The sequence below is a fragment of the Saccopteryx bilineata genome, chromosome X (genome assembly GCF_036850765.1).
Source record: "Saccopteryx bilineata isolate mSacBil1 chromosome X, mSacBil1_pri_phased_curated, whole genome shotgun sequence".
In the NCBI taxonomy this organism is placed as follows: Eukaryota; Metazoa; Chordata; class Mammalia; order Chiroptera; family Emballonuridae; genus Saccopteryx; species Saccopteryx bilineata.
This window is the reverse complement of record NC_089502.1, coordinates 107611124-107630546: the sequence shown is the minus strand read 5'-3', so window position 1 is coordinate 107630546 and position 19423 is coordinate 107611124. Positions and strand designations below refer to the sequence as shown.

At 38.4% G+C, this 19423-nt stretch overlaps 1 protein-coding gene across 2 annotated transcripts in view; it reads right to left on the bottom strand.

Moving 5' to 3' along the window:
* Positions 1 to 19423, bottom strand: part of F8 (coagulation factor VIII) — a 210351-nt gene that overhangs the window by 121838 nt on the left and 69090 nt on the right. For both annotated transcript variants that reach the window (XR_010727831.1, XM_066249411.1), the window contains exons 7-9: positions 2681 to 2902; positions 1280 to 1538; positions 596 to 767 (exon numbers count right to left, since the gene is read on the bottom strand). Coding sequence is in view for 1 of the 2 variants with exons in the window: in XM_066249411.1 (XP_066105508.1) it covers positions 596 to 767; positions 1280 to 1538; positions 2681 to 2902 (653 nt within the window). In the remaining variant the exon portion in view is untranslated. The remainder of the gene's footprint in view (positions 1 to 595; positions 768 to 1279; positions 1539 to 2680; positions 2903 to 19423) is intronic.

The window sequence follows — 19423 nt, the reverse complement described above, 5'->3', positions numbered from 1 at the left end:
GAGAAAGAAGAGAGAAAAGACAGGGAAGAGAAGCAGATGGTCGCTTTTCATGTGAGCCCTGGCTGGTGATTGAACCCAGGATATCCACACACCAGGCTGACACTCTATCCATTGAGCAAACCGACCAGGGTAGCGTAAGCATTCTTAATGTTATGTGCCAAAGGTCAACAAACATTTTCTGGAAAGGGATGGATAGTAAATTATTTAGGCTTTGTGAGCCGTATCTAGTCTCTGTCACATACTCTTCTTCTTATTCTCTTCTTTATAACTCTTTAAGAATATAAAATTCTTCTAAGTTCAAAGGCTGCCCCAAAACAGACTCTGAGCCAAATTGTCTCACAGGCCATAGTTTTCTGATTCTTGTACTATATAATTGGTGGAAAAAATTATAGAAGGCTAAGCAATGAATATTTCAAAAGAATGCTTCAGGTATATTTTTAAACAAATTTTATAATCCACATGTATTTGTGTCACATTTTTAATTTTCAAAAGGTAATGTTCATTAGAGATAAAGCTGAATTATGAAGTTTTAAGAATCTCAAACCCATCCAGACTTTTTCTTCCTACCCAACCTTATACTTTTTTCTCAACTTACCAAGAGTTTATCTCCAATTTCTCCATAAAGTAAAGGTCCCAGGATTCCTGATTCATATTGAATAGCTTCACGAGTTTTAAATGTTTCATCTGTGTATGCCATAAATCGGACTTTTTTATACTTCTTACCAATCTGCTGAGGACCGTTATTCAAATATAGACTTTTATAACTTCTGTATGGGACAAAAAAAGATGAGAGGTTGGAAAGGATAATTCTAAGTAAAGGATAGGTGGCTAAAATCCAACTCTAAAACAGCTGATATGATTGAAAAAAAGATTTGATTTATTGAGTTTACAGCAAGAGGATGGGGCGGAGGAATGAGAAGTATCAACTCACGGTTGCTTTACCTTAGTTGTTCACTGATTGCTTTTTGTATGTGCCTTGATTGGACAAGCCTAGAGATATGAACTGGTGACCTCAGAATTCTAGATCAACACTCTATCCACTATGCCACCACAAGTCAGGCAAAAACAGCTGATATGATTTAATCAAGGAATGAGCAGGAAAAATACAAACATCCTTGATGCTTAGCTATTTTAGTTTCCAAAAATATTAATGCCCTTGATATTTGATTCCATATCTGCACCTACCTAAATGTAGTTTGAGGACTTGTTATTTTGAATAACTGGGAAGAACATTTTGAGTATGAGAAAGAGGCAATAGCAAGAGTTAAAAGGTGCTTACCTGTCATTGGGGGTGGGGACTGAGGGAGCATAGTCCCAATCCTCCTCTTCAGCAGCAATATAGTGGACCCAAGTTTTAGGATGTTTCTTAGCAACTGAGCGGATTTGGATAAATGGAGAAGAGCTGTCATTTTCAAATTCGACAATGTCCATATCAGAGTCATCAAGATCATTATCATAAGATTCCTCTTCATTATTTTTCATCCATTGTTGGGGTTCCTCTGGGCAGCTATTTACTTTGACATAAGCTTCCATACCATCTGAAGTCAGACAAACCAAACAATGTCATATTCTTACAAGAGTTTTTTGCCTTAACTTCTATAACATCATTCCCTCTCATTTGGCCTTTAAGGTCCTCTCTTAAGCGTTCCCTTTTCTACACCAGTACTCTTTCCTGCAATTCTCCTATATGAATTACGTTCCCCATTTCTGGAACTTTCTAGTTTCTTTTTGTGGTCTTTGCACTCACTCTTTCTCTTTTGCTTGACTCTCCAATACATGTTTTACCCCCTTTTCAAGACTCACTCATTTGCTCTTATAATACATGTAAATATTTTCTTTCTGGAACTGGATCTGAGCCTAACACTCCCAAACTCCCAGATTATAAAAAAGGAGACTTAAGGAACTACATATTTTCAGCATCTTGGATGGGAGCTTAGATCAGACCGATTCCCCATCCCTACAGTTACCTAATGATTTCTATATTTACTCCATTGAAGTATGACACAAAACATTGATTTAATAACAGTTTATGAGGAAAAATGTTAAGGTAGAAAATTTTAAGATGCATTCTAAGTTCATAAGAAAATGAAACGGTACAACATGAAATAAAATAAATATGTTATCTATTTTAAGAGCATATCTGCCTGTGACCAGATATAAGCCTTATGGCATGTAGGATGTCTCTAATTTCCTACCAGGTATCTGTAGTGCCTCCATGTGCACTAGCTGTCTTCTGTCTCATACTGAGCATTCCAATATCCTTTTATTTGCTAGTTATTGCTCTGGGAACCTCTACTGATATCCTGCATATCTCTTGTGATTACAGTCTGGGAAGTGCTGTTTCTTTTCATTTCCCTAAATTTCTCATAAAACATCTCTTCAGCTATGTATGTATAACATGCCATTTTTCTCTCCACAAGATCAAAGCTTAGTTAATGGAATCAGGTTGGAAAACCAGTAATATTCTGTCCTTGCTTCTGCCACTTCTATCCTTATTTATCCCTAAGCCATCTTACCTACCACAATCACAGTTATTTAACTAAAAAAAATCACCAATACTACAAGTACTCAAGCCTTCTTACACTCAAGGCAAAATATTTACTCTGAAAACTGACAAGCAAGGAATCTCAATTGAGGTCTCATACTTATAATACTAGTTTTTAAGATCCATAGATATTACCATGTTGGTGGGAAGAGATATGACAAAAGAGCAGAAACTGGCCAAGGTCCATCAGAAGTGTCTGAGCTGTAAGGAAAGTCATTGGTGAGATCTTCAAGGAGGCCTGTCGATGGTTCCTCACAAGAAATGTGTGACCTTCAAGGAAAATTGAGTGCACTTCAGGGGTGGTGCCCATTCCAATCACATGCCAATATACCAATTTCTTGAGACATCCAATCAGACCTGTAGAGTAGGCATAAGATAGCCATGGTCATGAAATAGAGAATTTGAAATGGAAAACATTTTCTAAGATAGGATAAACAAATTGACCTTATAAGTTTTATTGTCTTGACTTGGAATCAAACGTTTTAAGGACACTGGGGTACTGTGAAAGCAACAGATTTTGCCAAAGTCACCAATGACTGTCATGCTGCTAAATACTGTGGATAATTTTTGGTTTTAATTTGCACTGAAATTCTTTCCTCCCTTGGCCTCTATTCCAACACTTCTTTGGGTTTTGTTTCCCTGTGGCTTAGACTGCTCCTTCTTCTGTCTCCTTCCCTGAACCTTCCTTCTCTATTCACCTATTAAATGATAGATCACTTCAGTGCTCAGCATTAAGCCTTATTCTCTTATTAATCAATATTTTCTCCCTGAACAATACCAATCATTCTCATGATGTTAATAACATCCATATGCTGACAACTCTCATGTTTCATATTCTTCCATAACTTGACTCATACAGTCACCTTTTCAATATCTTCACCAGGATATTTTATAAAACTCACACATCCAAAACAAAATTTGAGATCTTCTTTACCTTATATTCTTCCAGAGTTCTTTATTTCAGTGAATGGCATCATCCTACATTTAGTTATGCAAGTGAGAATTATTTTTGTCTCCACTCTCACATCCAATCTAATACCAATTATAACAATGTAATTAATAACACTAATATTTACTGAACAATTGTTTTATTTTAAGCACTGTCCAAAGTATTTTACAAGCTTTAACTCACTCACTCCTCACAATAACCCTATGAATGTAGAAATCAGTATCATCATCCTTCTCTTAGAGGAGAGGTAACTCATGCCAAGGAACATTAATTAAGTTGTTCACATTTTGATCCAAGTGGCTGTATGTTTAGATATCACACTGTTACTAGGGAAAAGCTGTTTTCTATTTTGGCATCTGAAGTTTTTAAATATATCTGTTTTTCAATAATTACTACCCTACCATCTTAAACCAAGTTGGCTACTATTATCTCTTATCTGAACCACTGGAATAGCTTTTTTACAAGTCTTCCCACATCTGGTCATACTCCCTTCCAAGCTTTTCACCCACGAGGAAACTACTGTGATATGTTTGCATTACAGATCTGATTATAGTATCCTTCAGCCCAAAACTTTTCAATGGCTGCCATTTTATATAGAATCAAGTCCAAACTCTAGAAAGGCCTAAAAAGCCTCAAATGCCTTGATCCCTGGTACTTTTCCAGTCTCATCTCACATCGTCTCATTTTTTTATTACTAGTTATGTTTCAATGCTCAATTTAAATGGCATTTCCTTAGGGAAGGCTTCTCCAATTCCCTAGTCTAGCTCAATTTCCTTTATTATTTGTTCACATACAATTATGTAATTTTCCTTCAGAGTAATTCTTACTTTATAATTTTGTATTTATTATTTTTATTATTACATGTCTGCCTATTTTGCTATAAGCCGTGTGGGAGCAGGGACTTGCATGATTTGAAAGTTAATTTCTTTCCTAATTCTAAAACTATGCATGTTAGTTATAGAATTATTGGAAATACAGAAAAGAGTTAAGAAAATATTCGGATGTCAGAGTAATAGCAACATGAGAGATACCCTTGGTCTCTCCCCTTGAAATTTCTCGAAGTTGAACAGCAATAGCTCAGCAAGGGAACCCCAGCTGGGCTTGCAGGCTTCACTGAAAGATCCACTCATCCAATGGACTAAAGTTGGGAAAGGTAAAACAAAAATGGGGGAAGGAAGATAAGCAGCACTGGCAGTCAGGCTCCAGAGAAGGAAGAGACCCAGAGAGTCTGGGTCTTTTTCTGCCTAGAGAAGTGGAGAGATTGGAACGCATTTGGAGAGATACTGAACCAAAGTGGCAGCAAAATGTGGAGTCACTGACGGTATTCTCATGGTTTGCCAGCAACATGCATTTGGGACTGAGACACTAAAAATTCAAAGTGCTTCCCCCCAGCCTCCCAGATCCCTCTCCCTACCCTCATGTGGTATGGAGAGTGGCAGAAACAAACCTCACAGCTAGTTCTACAGGGCTACTATTTCCTTGGAAAAACACAATTGCTTGGTGTCTGGTTCCTTGGTCTGTTGAGACATGGGGAGGAGCACCCAAAGTCTTGAGATTGCTGACATTAAAGCTGTAAAACTGTCACAACATGTCCCACTCACCATTGCACCTGCAGACCTGCATCCATCATCTGACAGCAACTTCTAAGCAGAAGTCAGCCTAAAATTTTACAGAGCTAAAACTTATAAATATTGCCACCTACTGGAAAAAGGGAAAAAACCCTTGGAAATGTCTCTTTTTCCACTGTGCTGGTTTTAAGGAGGATTTTTCTTTTTTCTTCTATTTATTTGTTTTTCTTTGTTGTTTTGGTTGTTCTTGATTATTGTTTTATCTTTGTTTTTGTAGTTTTATTTTTCCTACTTTCATTTTATTGTTTCTTTTTAATTCTAGTTCAATTTCATTTCTATTTATTGTTGATTTTTGATGGATTTCTTAACAATACCACTCTAAAATGCTATTGAAGCAGAAGAAAACTAATACCATGGCTACCCAAGAGGAACATGCAGTTCAGAAAGAACATAAAAAGTCACCAGAAACCAATCATAATCATATGGAAAACTAGGAGTTAAATGATAGAGAATTCTAAACTGAAGTTCTGAAAATACTCTATGACGGTCGTCTCCAACCGCCGGGCCACAGACCGGTACCAGTCCATAGGACATTTGGTACTGGTTCACAGAGAAAGAATAAATAACTTACATTATTTCCATTTTATTTATATTTAAGTCTGAATGATGGGTTTTTTTTGTTTTTTTAAATTAATTTTATTAGGGTGACATCAATAAATCAGGGTACATATGTTCAAAGAACACATGTCCAGGTTATCTTGTTGATCAATTATGTTGCATACCCATCACCCAAAGTCAGATTGTCCTCTGTCACCTTCTATCTAGTTTTCTTTGTGCCCTTTCCCCTCCCCCTTTTCTCTCCCTCCCCCCCATAACCACCACACTCTTATCAATGTCTCTTAGTCTCATTTTTATGTCCCACCTACATATGGAATAATGCAGTTCTTGTTTTTTTTCTGATTTACTTATTTCACCCCATATAATGTTATCAAGATTCCAACATTTTGTTGTAAATGATCCGATGTCATCATTTCTTATGGCTGAGTAGTATTCCATAGTGTATATGTGCCACATCTTCTTTATCCAGTTTTCTATTGAATGGCTTTTTGGTTGTTTCCATGTTTTAGCCACTGTGAACAATGCTGCAATGAACATGGGGCTGCATGTGTCTTTATATATCAATGTTTCTGAGTTTTGGGGGTATATACCCAGTAGAGGGATTGCTGGGTCATAAGGTAGTTCTATTTTCAGTTTTTTGAGGAACCACCATACTTTCTTCCATAATGGTTGTACTATACAGTACCACCAACAGTGAATGAGGGTTCCTTTTTCTTCACAGCCTCTCCAGTATTTGCTATTACCTGTCTTGTTAATAATAGCTAATCTAACAGGTGTGAGGTGGTATCTCATTGCAGTTTTGATTTGCATTTTTCTAATAACTAATGAAGATGAGCATCTTTTCATATATCTGTTGGTCATTTGTATTTCTTCCTGGGAGAAGTGTCTGTTCATGTCCTCTTCTCATTTTTTTATTGAATTATTTGTTTGTTTGTTGTTGAGTTTTATGAGTTCTTTGTATATTTTGGATATTAGGTCCTTATCTGAGCTGTTGTTTGAAAATATCATTTCCCATTTAGTTGGTTGTCTGTTTATTTTGTTGTCAGTTTCTCTTGCTGAGCAAAAACTTCTTAGTCTGATGTAGTCCCATTCATTTATTTTTGCCTTCACTTCCCTTACCTTTGGAGTCAAATTCATAAAATGCTCTTTAAAACCAATGTCCATAGTTTAGAACCTATGTCTTCTTCTATGTACATTATTGTTTCAGGTCTTATATTTAGGACTTTGATCCATTTTGAATTAATTTTAGTACAAGGGGACAAACTGTAGTCAAGTTTCATCCTTTTGCATGTGGCTTTCCAGTTTTCCCAGCACCATTTGTTGAAGAGACTTTCTTTTCTCCATTGTGTGTTGTTGGCCCCTTGATCAAAAATTATTTGACTATATATGTGGTTTTATTTCTGGACTTTCTATTCTGTTCAATTGGTTTGAGTGTCTAATTTTCTGCCAATACGATGCTGTTTTGATTGTCATGGCTCTATAATATAGTTTGAAGTCAGGTACTGTAATGCCCCCAGCTTCGTTCTTTTTTGTTAGGATTGCTTTGGCTATTCGTGGTTTTTTATAGTTCCATATAAATCTGATGATTTTTTGTTTCATTTCTTTAAAAAATGTCATTGGAATTTTGATGGGAATTGCATTAAATTTGTATATTGCTTTGGGTAATATGGCCATCTTGATTATATTTATTCTTCCTATCCAAGAACAAGGAATATTCTTCCATCTCGTTGTATCTTTTTTGATTTCCCTTAACAATGCTTTGTAGTTTTCATTATATAGGTCCTTTACATTCTTTGTTATGTTTATTCCTAGGTAATTTTTTGTTGTTGCAATCGTGAAGGGGATTATTTTTTTGAGTTCGTTCTCAAATGTTTCATTGTTGGCATATAGAAAGGCTATGGACTTTTGTATGTTAGTTTTGTATCCTACGATCTTACTGTATTGGCTTATTGTTTCTAGTAGTCTTTCTGTAGATTCTTTGGGGTTTTCGATGTATAGGGTCATATCATCTGCAAAAAGTGATACTTTTACTTCTTCTTTTCTGATATGGATGCCTTTTATTTCTTTGTCTTGTCTGATTGCTCTGGCTAGAACCTCTAGCACCACATTAAATAAGAGTGGAGAGAGTGGACAACCCTGTCTTCTTCCTGATTTAAGGGGAAAAGCCTTCAGTTTTGTGCCATTTACTATAATGTTAGCTGATGGTTTATCATATACGGCCTTTATCATGTTGAGATATTTTCCTTCTATACCCATTTTCTTGAGAATCTTAAACATAAAATTGTGTTGTATTTTATTGAATGCCTTTTCTGCATCTATTGATAAGATCATGTGGTTTTTGTTCTTTGTTTTGTTGATATGGTGTATTACATTAACCGTTTTATGTATGTTGAACCATCCTTGAGATTCTGGGATGAATCCCACTTGATCATGATGTATTATTTTTTTAATATGTTGTTGTATTTGATTTTCCAGTATTTTGTTTAGTATTTTAGCATCTGTCTTCATTAGAGATATTGGTCAGTAGTTTTCTTTTTTTGTGCTGTCCTTACCCAGTTTTGGTATGAGGGTTATGTTGACCTCATAAAATGTGTTTGGAAGTATTGCTTCTTCTTCAATTTTTTGGAAGACTTTGAGTAGAATAGGAACCAAGTCTTCTTTGAATGTTTTATAGAATTCATTGGTATAACCGTCTGGGCCTGGACTTTTAATTTTGGGGAGGTTTTTAATAGTTTTTCCTATTTCTTCCCTACTAATTGGTCTGTTTAGGCTTTCTGCTTCTTCTTGACTCAGTCTAGGAAGGTTGTATTGTTCTAGAAATTGATCCATTTCTTCTAGATTGTTGAATTTAGTGGCATAAAGTTTTTCATAGTATTCTACAATAAATCTTTGTATATCTATGATATCAATGGTGATTTTCCTCTTTCATTTTGGAATTTGTTTATATGAATGCTTTCTCTTTTTTCCTTGGTAAGTCTTGCCAAGGGTTTGTTAATTTTGTTGATCTTTTCAAAGAACCAGCTCCTTGTTCTATTAATTTTTTCTATAGTTTTTCTGTTTTCTATTTCATTTATTTCTGCTCTGATTTTTATTATCTCCTTTCTCTGGCTGGTTTTGGGTTGTCTTTGTTCTTCTTTTTCCAGTTCCATAAGGTGTGAAGTTAAGTGGCTCACTTGGGCTCTCTCTTGTTTGTTCATTTAGGCCAGAAGTGATATGAACTTCCCTCTTATCACTGCTTTTGCTGCATCCCATAGATTCTGATATGTCGTATTGTCATTTTCATTTGTCTGTATATATCTTTTGATCTCTGTGCTTATTTCTTCTTTGACCCATTCATTTTTTAAAAGTATGTTCTTTAGTTTCCACATTTTTGTGGGGGGTTTTTCCTCTTTTTTGCAGTTGAATTCTAGTTTCAAGGCTTTATGATCAGAAAATATGCTTGGTACAACTTCGATTTTTCTGAATTTGCTGATGTTGATTTTGCGGCCCAACATATGGTCAATTCTTGAGAATGATCCATGTACTCTGTCACTTTGGGATGAAATGTCCTGTAGATGTCTATCATATCCAGGTGCTCTAGTGTTTTGTTTAAGGCCAATATATTTTTATTGATTCTCTGTTTGGATGACCGATCTAGAGCCATCAGCGGTGTACTGAGGTCTTCAAGTATGATTGTATTTTTGTCAGCTTTTGTTTTAAGGTCAATAAGTAGCTGTCTTATATATTTTGATGCTCCTTGGTTTGGTGCATATATATTAAGGATTGTTATGTCTTCTTGACTCAGTGTCCCCTTAATCATTATGAAATGACCATTTTTGTCTCTGACTACTTTTGCTGTCTTGTAGTCAGCATTATCAGATATGAGTATTGCTACGCCTGCTTTTTTTTGGATGTTATTTGCTTGGAGTATTGTCTTCCAGCCTTTCACTTTGAATTTGTTTTTATCCTTGTTGCTTAGATGAGTTACTTGTAGGCAGCATACAGTTGGATTTTCTTTTTTAATCCATTCTGCTACTCTGTGCCTTTTTATTGGTGAGTTTTATCTGTTTACATTTAGTGTAATTATTGACACTTGTGGGTTCCCTATTGCCATTTTATACATTGCTTTCTGTTAGTTTTGTGTCTTGTTTGATTCTTCTCTTTGTTTTTTTATCCTTTGTTTTTGTTTGGTTGTATTCCATACATCTTTCCTCTTTTTTAAAATCATGTGCTTCTTTGGTGGTTTTTTCAAGGGTGGTTACCATTAAGTAATGAAAAGGGTTTCTACCCTGTTTATTGTAGGACACTATCTTGTGAGTACTTTTGTACTCCATCGTCCTTTGCTACTGTTAATCTCCGTTCTCTCCCCTCCCTTTTTTTGTTGTCACAGTTTGTGTTCTTGGTGGAGCTTTTACTTGTGGTTTTGTTTTGTTTTGTTCTTTGTACCTGGTTGGAAAACCCCATTTAGCAATTCCTGGAGTGGCAGTTTTCTGATGATAAATTCCCTCATCTTTTCTGTATCTGTGAATATTTTCATTTCTCCTTTGTATTTGAAGGATAGCTTTGATGAGTATAGCATTCTTTGCTGAAAGTTTCTCTCTTTCAGGACTTTAAATATTGGGATCCACTCTCTTCTAGCTTGTAGAGTTTCTGTTGAGAAATCTGATGATCATCTAATGGGCCTTCCTTTATATGTTGTATTCTTCTTTTCCCTGGCTGCCTTCAGAATTTTTTCTTTGTCGTTGTTTTGTGCCAATTTTATTATGATGCGCCTTGGAGTAGGTTTGTTGGGGTTAAGAAAACTCAGAGTTCTGTTTGCTTCTTGAATTTGAGGCTTTAGTTCTTTCCACAGGCTTGGGAAGTTCTCATCTATTATTTGTTTGAATATGTTTTCCATTCCATTTTCTCTCTCTTCTCCCTCTGATATACCTATTATTCTTATGCTATTCTTTTTGATGGAGTCAGGCAATTCCTGTAGGGCTTTCTCATTTTTTTAAAATTTTTTAGTCTCTTTCTTCTTCTCTCTCTTGTGTCTCAAGTTGCTTGTCTTCTATATCACTAATCCTACCTTCTATCTGGCCTGTTCTATTAGCTAAGCTTGTTACCTCATTTTTCAGCTTGTGAATTTTTTCATCTCTGTTTGATTTGTTTTTATAGGTTCAGTTTCCTTGGTAATATATTCTTTGTGTTCATTGAGTTGTTTTCTGAGCTCCCTAAATTGCCTTTCTGTGTTTTCTTGTATATCTCTGAGTATTTTTAGGTTTCCAATATATTAAATTTTTCTCCATAGATTTTTTCCTCATCTATCTGTGCTATCTCTCTGTTTTTTGTATCCATGATATTCTATTTCCTTTTCCTTAATGGCATCTGAGGGTGGTTTTGTTGATAATACTAATGAGACTGAATAAAGAATAAAAAGTTTAAAAAAATAAAAAGTAAAAAAAATAAAAAATATTATTTCCTCCCCCCCTTTTTTCTCTGCTTTCCTCTCCCCTCCTTCTTGAGAAAATCTTGTGGTGAACTGTGAATTATATTGTGTTAAATAGAACAAAAACTACCTATAATGGAGGGCCTGAGTTGGGGAGAAGTGATAAAGGGGCAAAAAAAGTGGGTATGGACCCACAAAATGCAAAAAAAAGGATAAAATTTGTCTCAAGAATAAAATGATTTGCTTTTAGGTGATGGTTGGCTAAAAGATATAATGAGAAGAATAAGAGGGAAATAGGAAAAAAGGAAAAAAATTAAAAAATTACCATTGAATTTAGTGGAGCAAAAACTAGATCAAATGGAGAGCCAGGGTTGGGAGCACTGCTAGTGAGTTAAAAAAGCAAAGTAAATAACCCCCAAAGCACCACAAAGAAAAATTTAAGTCCCAAATAAAATAATTTGTTTGTGATTGAGGATTGAATGAGGAGAAGTGTAAAGGAGAAAAGAACAAACTAATATAGAGGGAGAAAAAAAGAAAGAGGAAAACACCAAAAGAAGAAAAAAGAACAAAAGGAGAGAGAGAGAGAGAGAGAGAGAGAGAGAGTTAAGGGTTTTGGAGTGCAACCCTCATAGAAAGAAAGGAAGAAGAAAGGAAAGATAATGGGAGATGTAACACTTATGGGTAGTGTAGTGCAAGGAGATGAGAGAGTAAGACAGGCAGAGAATTAAATGACCAAATTGGAAGAGGAAGAAAATAATCAAGACAACAAGATAAGAGAAACAAACAAACAAATATAATAAAATGGGATAGGTTATAAAGTCTGTGGATTATTCTTGATTTTGAGAGGTTATCTTCTTGCTTTTTTTTCTCTCTCCTTCTTCCTGGTCAGTGACTCTGTACCCGGGTTCTGCCCCTGTGGCATGCTTAGGTAGAGGTTTGCAGTTGATAAGTCTCTATGGCAATGTCATATATTGGGCTTCAGTCTCGTTGGTACTCAAGGCTAATTAGCATTTGCAGGCTCTGACAATGAGAGAGTCAGTTTTCCCAGAGCCTCTCTCCTAGTCTTTCCTTCCCAAATGAGCAGCTTGATGATCTAGCTATGGGGTTGCTGCTGCCTCTGCCTGGAGAGTAAGAGGCTCAAAGAGCTGGCAAATCCCCACTTTATTCCCACTCAGTGCAGGGCTCTGGGTAAGGCTCAATCAGTCAGAGCCACTAGTATAATCAGGCGGGGCTTCGGCCCACACAAAGACCTCTGACTCTGCCCCTCTGTCCGGGAACACGAACGCCCATTCCCGGGGGAATCTCTCACCCACTATCCACACTCGCTGACCAGGATATCGGGCTGGCTGCCTCTCTCCCTGGGTGAGGTGGTGCTCTGCCCGCCGGGAGAAGTTTGAGCATAGGGAATTTCACTCCCACTCACTCCCTGCACTCCACTTTTTAGGTTGCAGGGGCAACCCCGAGACTCTGGTTTCGGCCCACACAAAGCCTCTGACTCTGCCCCTCTGTCCGGTAACACGAGTACCCATTCCCAGGGCTCTAGAAGGAATCTCTCACCCACTACCTGCGCTCGCCGACCAGGAGATCGGGGCAGATGGCTGCCCACTTGCCTTTCTTTGTCTGGGTTTGGCACGAGCGTTAGCTTGTGTTGACTGGGTTGCCACAAGCACAGTTTTTCCTTGGCTTGGATGTCCGTGCCACAGCCTGGTTCAGATGTTTGTCCCACCACCTTGTTCTATTCACACCCCATGCCTGCCTTAGTTTCTATACTCTCAGTTCCCAGTGAAAGCAGCCCTTATTTAGGTTAGTGAAGAAGGCGGAGTGTTTCTTCCTCCGTCTTATTTCCTTCGGGGTTGATTATATATTTAGTCAATTTTTAGCTCAATCATACCTTTGCTTTTAGTGTGGAACTTCTGGAGGCTGCAAGGATAGATTTTTCTGTCTCTGGTTGATGATCTTGTTGAATTTTTGGGAAGATTTATTGGTATTGCTCCTTATAGCTCCATTTCTCTGACATTGCAATTTCAATGTTTTATTTTTAAAAAATGACCAGATTCCCTCTGTTACATTTGTCTAAGACTCACTCTTGATGCTTGTCTCAGTCACGTGATACAATTAGCTGTCCCACCCTAAAGGCTGGTCCATAAAAATATTTTCTGACATTAAATCAGTCTGGGCCCTGGCCGGTTGGCTCAGTGGTAGATCATCGGCCTGGCGTGTGGAGGTCCCAGGTTCGATTCCCAGCCAGGGCACACAGGAGAAGTGCCCATCTGCTTCTCCACCCCTCCCCCTCTCCTTCCTCTCTGTCTTTCTCTTCCCCTCCCGCAGCGAGGCTCCATTGGAGCAAAGATGGCCCGGGCACTGGGGATGGCTCCTTGGCCTCTGCCCCAGGCGCTAGAGTGGCTCTGGTCAAGACAGAGTGATGCCCCATTGCCCCCTGGTGGGCAGAGCATCGACCCCTGGTGGGCGTGCCAGCTGGATCCCGGTCAGGCGCATGCGGGAGTCTGTCTGACTCTCTCCCCATTTCCAGCTTCAGAAAAAAAAAAAAAACCCAACAAAAAACCAGTCTGCGGCCCAAAAAAGGTTGGAGACCAATGCTCTATGAGATTTAAAAAACACTGATAAGCAATTTAATGAGCTCAGAAAATGAGTATCTCACCAAGGAGAATGAAACTTTAAAAGCAGAGATGAATAACTCAATACAGCAATTAAAAAATGAGCTACAGCCTGAATAGATGGCAGTTCAATGGATAGAGCATTGACCTGAGATGCTGAGGACTCAGGTTCAAAACCCCAAGGTCACTAGCTTGAGAATGAGATCATAGACATGAATTAATGGTTACTGGTTTGAGCCCAAGGTCATTGGCTTGAAGACCAAGGTCGCTGGCTTAAGGCCAAGGTTTCTGGCTTGAGCACTGGGTCACTGGCTTGCCTAGAGCCCCCAGTCAATGCACATATGAGAAAGCAACAATGGACAACTAAGATGTCACAACTATGAGTTGATGTTTGTCATCTCCCTTCCTGTCTGTCTGTCACTGTCTGTCGCCATCCTCTCCCTTTCTAACTAAAAAAAAATATATTAGCAAGTAAAGCTAATAGAAAAATCAACATAAAGGAGACAAACAGTGACATCAAACACAGGCAACTAGAGATGGCACAGAGGAAAGAAGATAGAGACTCAAGAATTTAAAAAAATAAAAAAATGTGGGAGCTCTGCAAGAATTGTCTGACCATATCAGAAAAAACAATATAAGAATAATAGGTATAATATAATAATAAGAAGAAGAGAGGAAGAAGGGAATGGAGAGCCTATTTAAACAAATAATTGATGAGAACTTCCAAAGCTTATGGGAAGAGTTAGAGCCTCGAATCCAGGAAGCAAACAGAAAGCCTAGGCACTTCAACACAAACAGGCCTTATCCAAGGCACATTTTAGTAAAACTAAAAAAATTAATGATAAATAAAGAATCCTCAAGGCAGCTTAGGAAAAGAAGAACATAACACATAAAGGAGCGTTCACCAAGTTATCAGCAGAAACTCAACAATATAGAAAAGAGTGAATCCAAACATTCAAGTACTGAAAGAGAGGAATTACCAGCCAAGAATACTATACATATCAAAGTTATCCTTCAATATGAAGGAAAAATAAAAACTTTTCCAGACATACAGAAGTAGAGGGAATTTATCACCAGAAAACCATTTCTGGAAATACTCAAGGGGGTTATTCAACCAAATACAAAGAACAAAACAAATCAAAATGACAAATAAAAGCTCCAACAAGGTTACAATAAAAACAAGGATAATCTGTGACAACAATAACATAAAAGGGGAGAAGATAAAGGTCTGAAGTATAAATGTAGGAGGGAAGACAGACATACTCATGAGACAAAAAACTCTTGTATATACAAATCTTTTTTTTCTCAATAACCTAAACAAAACTGAAATACAGCCTGACCAGGTGGTGGCGCAGTAGATAGAGCATCGAACTGGGATGCAGAGGACCCAGGTTCGAGACCCCGAGGTCCCCAGCTTGAGTGCGGACTCATCTGGTCTGAGCAAGGCTCACCAGCTTGGGCCCAAGGTCGCAGGTTCGAGCAAGGGGTTACTCGGTCTGCTGAAGGCCCATGGTCAAGGCACATATGAGAAAACAATCAATGAACAACTAAGGTGTCGCAACGAAAAACTAATGATTGATGCTTCTCATCTCTCTCCGTTCCTGTCTGTCTGTCCCTATCTATCCCTCTCTCTGACTCTCTCTCTGTCTCTGTAAGAAAACAAACAAAAAACTCCCCTGAAATACATAGCTTTAAAACAGAAGAAATGCAGGCCCTGGCCAGTTGGCTTACTGATAGAGCATCGGCCTGGAGTGTGGATGTCCTGAGTTCGATTCCCGGTCAAGGCACACAGGAGAAGCACCCATCTGCTTCTCCACCCTTCCCCTCTCCTTCTTCTCTGTCTCTCTCTTCCCCTCCCACAGCCAAGGCTCCATTGGAGCAAAGTTGGCCCAGTCACTGGGGATGGTTCCATGGCCTCTGCCTCAGGTGCTAGAATGGCTCTGGTTGCAACAGGGCAACACTCCAGATGGGCAGTCTGTCTCTCTGCCTCCGTGCTTCTCACTTCAGAAAAATACAAAAAAAAAAAAAAAATCCAGAAGAAATACAGAAAGGAATCATGGAAAATCACCAAACAAACAAACAAAAAAACTGACATAACTACAAAGGAAAAGAACTAAATAAGAAACAGAACTAACAGAAAACAACATAAAATGGATATAGAAAATTCTCATGTATTAATGATTACCCTAAATGTAAATGAACTAAACTCACCAATAAAAAAGCATGAAGTAACAGATTGAATCAAAGAGCTTCCCAACCCTATGCTTCCTTCAGGAGATACATTTAAACTGGAGGGACAAAAGTAGATTCAAAGTGAAAGGTTGGAAAATGATTTTTCAAACAAAGAGTACCCAAAGAAAAGCGAGTGTAGCCATACTCATATCTGACAATGCTGACTTCCAGACAACAAAGGTAATAAGAGACAAAGATGAATATTTCTTAATATATATGCATTGAATAAGAGAGCACCAAAATATATGAGACATCTAACAGAAAAAAAAGATAGACGAAAAACACAATCATACTTGGAGATTTCAATACACCATTGACAGTTTATATAGATTATTCAAACAGAATCAATAAAGAAATATTGGCCTTAAGTGACACACTAAACCAAATGGACATAATAGACATTTACAGAACATTTCATCCTAGGATATCAGTTTATACATTTTTTCCCAGTGTCCATGGAACATTCTCAAAAATAGACTATATTTGGGTCACAAACTAACCTCAACAAATTAAAAAAGTTTAAAATTATACCAAGCATATTCTCTTACCATAAGGCTTTAAAATTAGAATTCAACAGCAGAAAGGAAGTAAAGACTCCCACAAAAATGTGGAATTAAACAACACACGCTAAATATGACTGGGTCAAAGAAGAAGTACAAGCAGAGATCAAAAGACATACACAGGACCTGGCTGTTTGGCTCAGTGGTAAAGCATTGGCCCAGCATGTGGATGTCCTGGGTTTGATTCTTAGGGCACACAGGAAAAATGATCATCTGCTTCTCCACCCTTCCCCCTCCATCTTTCTCTCTCTTTTTTTTCTCTCTCTTTTCCCCTCCAGCAACCATGGCTCAATCAAAGCAAATTGGCCCCAGGCACTGAGGATGGCTCCATGGCCTCTGCTTCGAGTGCTAAGAAGAGCTCGGTTGCTGAGTAATGGAGCAATGCCCCAAATGGGCAGAGTATCACTCCCTAGTGGGCTTGCCTAGGGGATCCTTGTTGGGGTACATGTGGGAGTTGGTCTCTCTGCCTCTCCTCCACTCACTGAATAATAATAAAAAAGATAATAATAACAATAATAACAAACAAAAGAAAATGACAACATGATACTATATCAAAACTTCTGGGATGGAGCAGAAGCAGTAATAAGTGAGAGATCATATCACTACAGGCTTATATCAAGAAACAAGAGAAAAGACATTCAAGGTGTGGGTCTCCTGAAGCCTATTGTTTGGTTCAGTTGAGGGGCTTAGCCACTTTCTAGGGGGATCACAGTCAGCCCCAGGGCAGTACTCTCTTAGTCTTCCTCCTTGAGATCAGGGATGCCCCAGCCAGAAGAAGTTCTGCAGAGAGGAAGGTCAACTCCACCCAATCTGAATCTGTTGCTCACCTAGCTGGGGAGAAATAGAATTGGGGTATCCAGCAGTGTCTGAGGGATTAGATTTCATAATAAGGGCCACTTTCCCTGTATTGAGTTTGTGACAAGAGACCCCTGAAGCAGGGAGTCTCACTAACATTTTATTCTCAACCTCAGTTGTCCTAACCCACCAAGCTTGTAAGTTCTAGAGCAGGGGTCAGGAACCTATGGCTTGTGAGCCAGATGTGGCTCTTTTGATGGCTGCATCTGGCTTGCAGACAAATCTTTAATAAAAAAATAATGTTAAAAATATAAAACATTCTCATGTATTACAATCCATTCATTTCCTATTGCTCATGTTCATGGTTGTGGGTGGCTGGAGCTAATCACAGCTGTCCTCCAGGACAACACCAAATTTTTATTGGATAATGCGTAACGTACATGGGTCATTGTATGGCTCTCTCATAATTACATTTTAAAATATGTGGCATTCATGGCTCTCTTAGCCAAAAAGTTTCCTGACCCCTGTTGTAGAGGGTTTGGTGAGATGAGGCCAGTCTGAGCTCACACTACAGTCTTTTACAGAAGACACTGTGGGAAGACCAAGAAGCTGCAAGAGGAGGTGGAGCAGCTGAAAAGTGGAGGCAAATCCTACAAACTTGGGGCTTTCACAGAGCTGCTAGCATTTTTAAGCAGGAAGAAGCTGATCCTTATACACAACTCAGCCCCTCTGACACCAACCAGGCACAGAAAATGAAGATACAAACAGTGAACAGAGCAATAGCTCCAGATAAGTAGCTTGTGGCAGGTTACAAACAAGGGCTATGCCAACTGAAGAAGACCTAGACACAACACAACCAGGAGTGGGTGGCAGACCACACCAATGCTAGATTTAGCTAGGTACACAAGAAGTATGCCCAAAGAAGGCATCCAGCAGGCACCAGATACTTGTGGAGAATAAATATGCCCCACAGGACAGACACTGCACAGTGTCTAATACAACACAATCAAGGTAGATCCTTGGAGCCACCCAACCTGAAGAGATAACCATACCCAAGAAAAGACCAACTGCATTCAATACTCACATACAACAGGAGGGTAAATACAACCCTCAAGAAATATTCCTAGAGCCAAGAACACAACCAACCTGGAGGTTAGTACCACCGAGCCCATTTTTTCCATAAAGATGCCACAACAATCTGGGAGTCGGAGAAGCACTACCTAATACACAGAGAAAATTAGCACACAAAGAAATATGACCCAAATGAATCAATAAGAGAAATCCCCCCAAAAAGAATTAAATAAAAGAGAAATAACCAAACTATCAGACACAGAGTTAAAAATGATGGTTAATAGGATGCTCAAGGGTCTTAGAATGAGAACTTAGTAAGCATTCAAAAGGACATTGATACCAAAATAGAACCAGTCAAAAATGGCAAGTACACTAATCTGAAATGAAGACTGCACTAGAAGAAATCAATAGCAGGCTGGATGAAGTGGATAATCAAATCAGTAATTTAGAGGACAAGATAAATGTAAGCACAGAAGCAGAGAAGCAAAAAGAAAAGAGGTTTTAAAAGGCTGAGAAATTCTAAGAGAAATCTGCGGCAACATGAAGAGAAACAACATCTGCATCATAGGGATACTTGAAGGATAAGAGAACAAATGAAGGATAGAGAACTTGTTTGAAGAAATCATCTGAGCCTGACCAGGTGGTGGTGGTACAGTGGATAGAGCATTGGACTGGGATGCGGAGGACCCAAGTTTGAAACCAGAGCGCGGGCTCATCTGGTTTGAGCAAGGCTCACTGGCTTGAGCCCAAGGTCGCTACCTTGAGCAAGGGATCACGCAGTCTGCTGTAGCCCCCTGGTCAAGGCACATATGAGAAAGTAATCAATGAACAACTAAGGTGCTGCAACAAAGAATTCATGTATCTCATCTCTCTCCCTTCCTGTTTGTCTATCCCTATCTGTCCCTCTCTCTGTTACAAAAAACAAATCAATCTACATGATATATGACATCAACAAAACAAAGGCCCCAAATCAGATGATTCTCTTAATAGTCACAGAAAAAGGATTTGATACAGTACAACATTCATTTATGTTTAAAACACTCAACAAAATGGGTGTAGATGA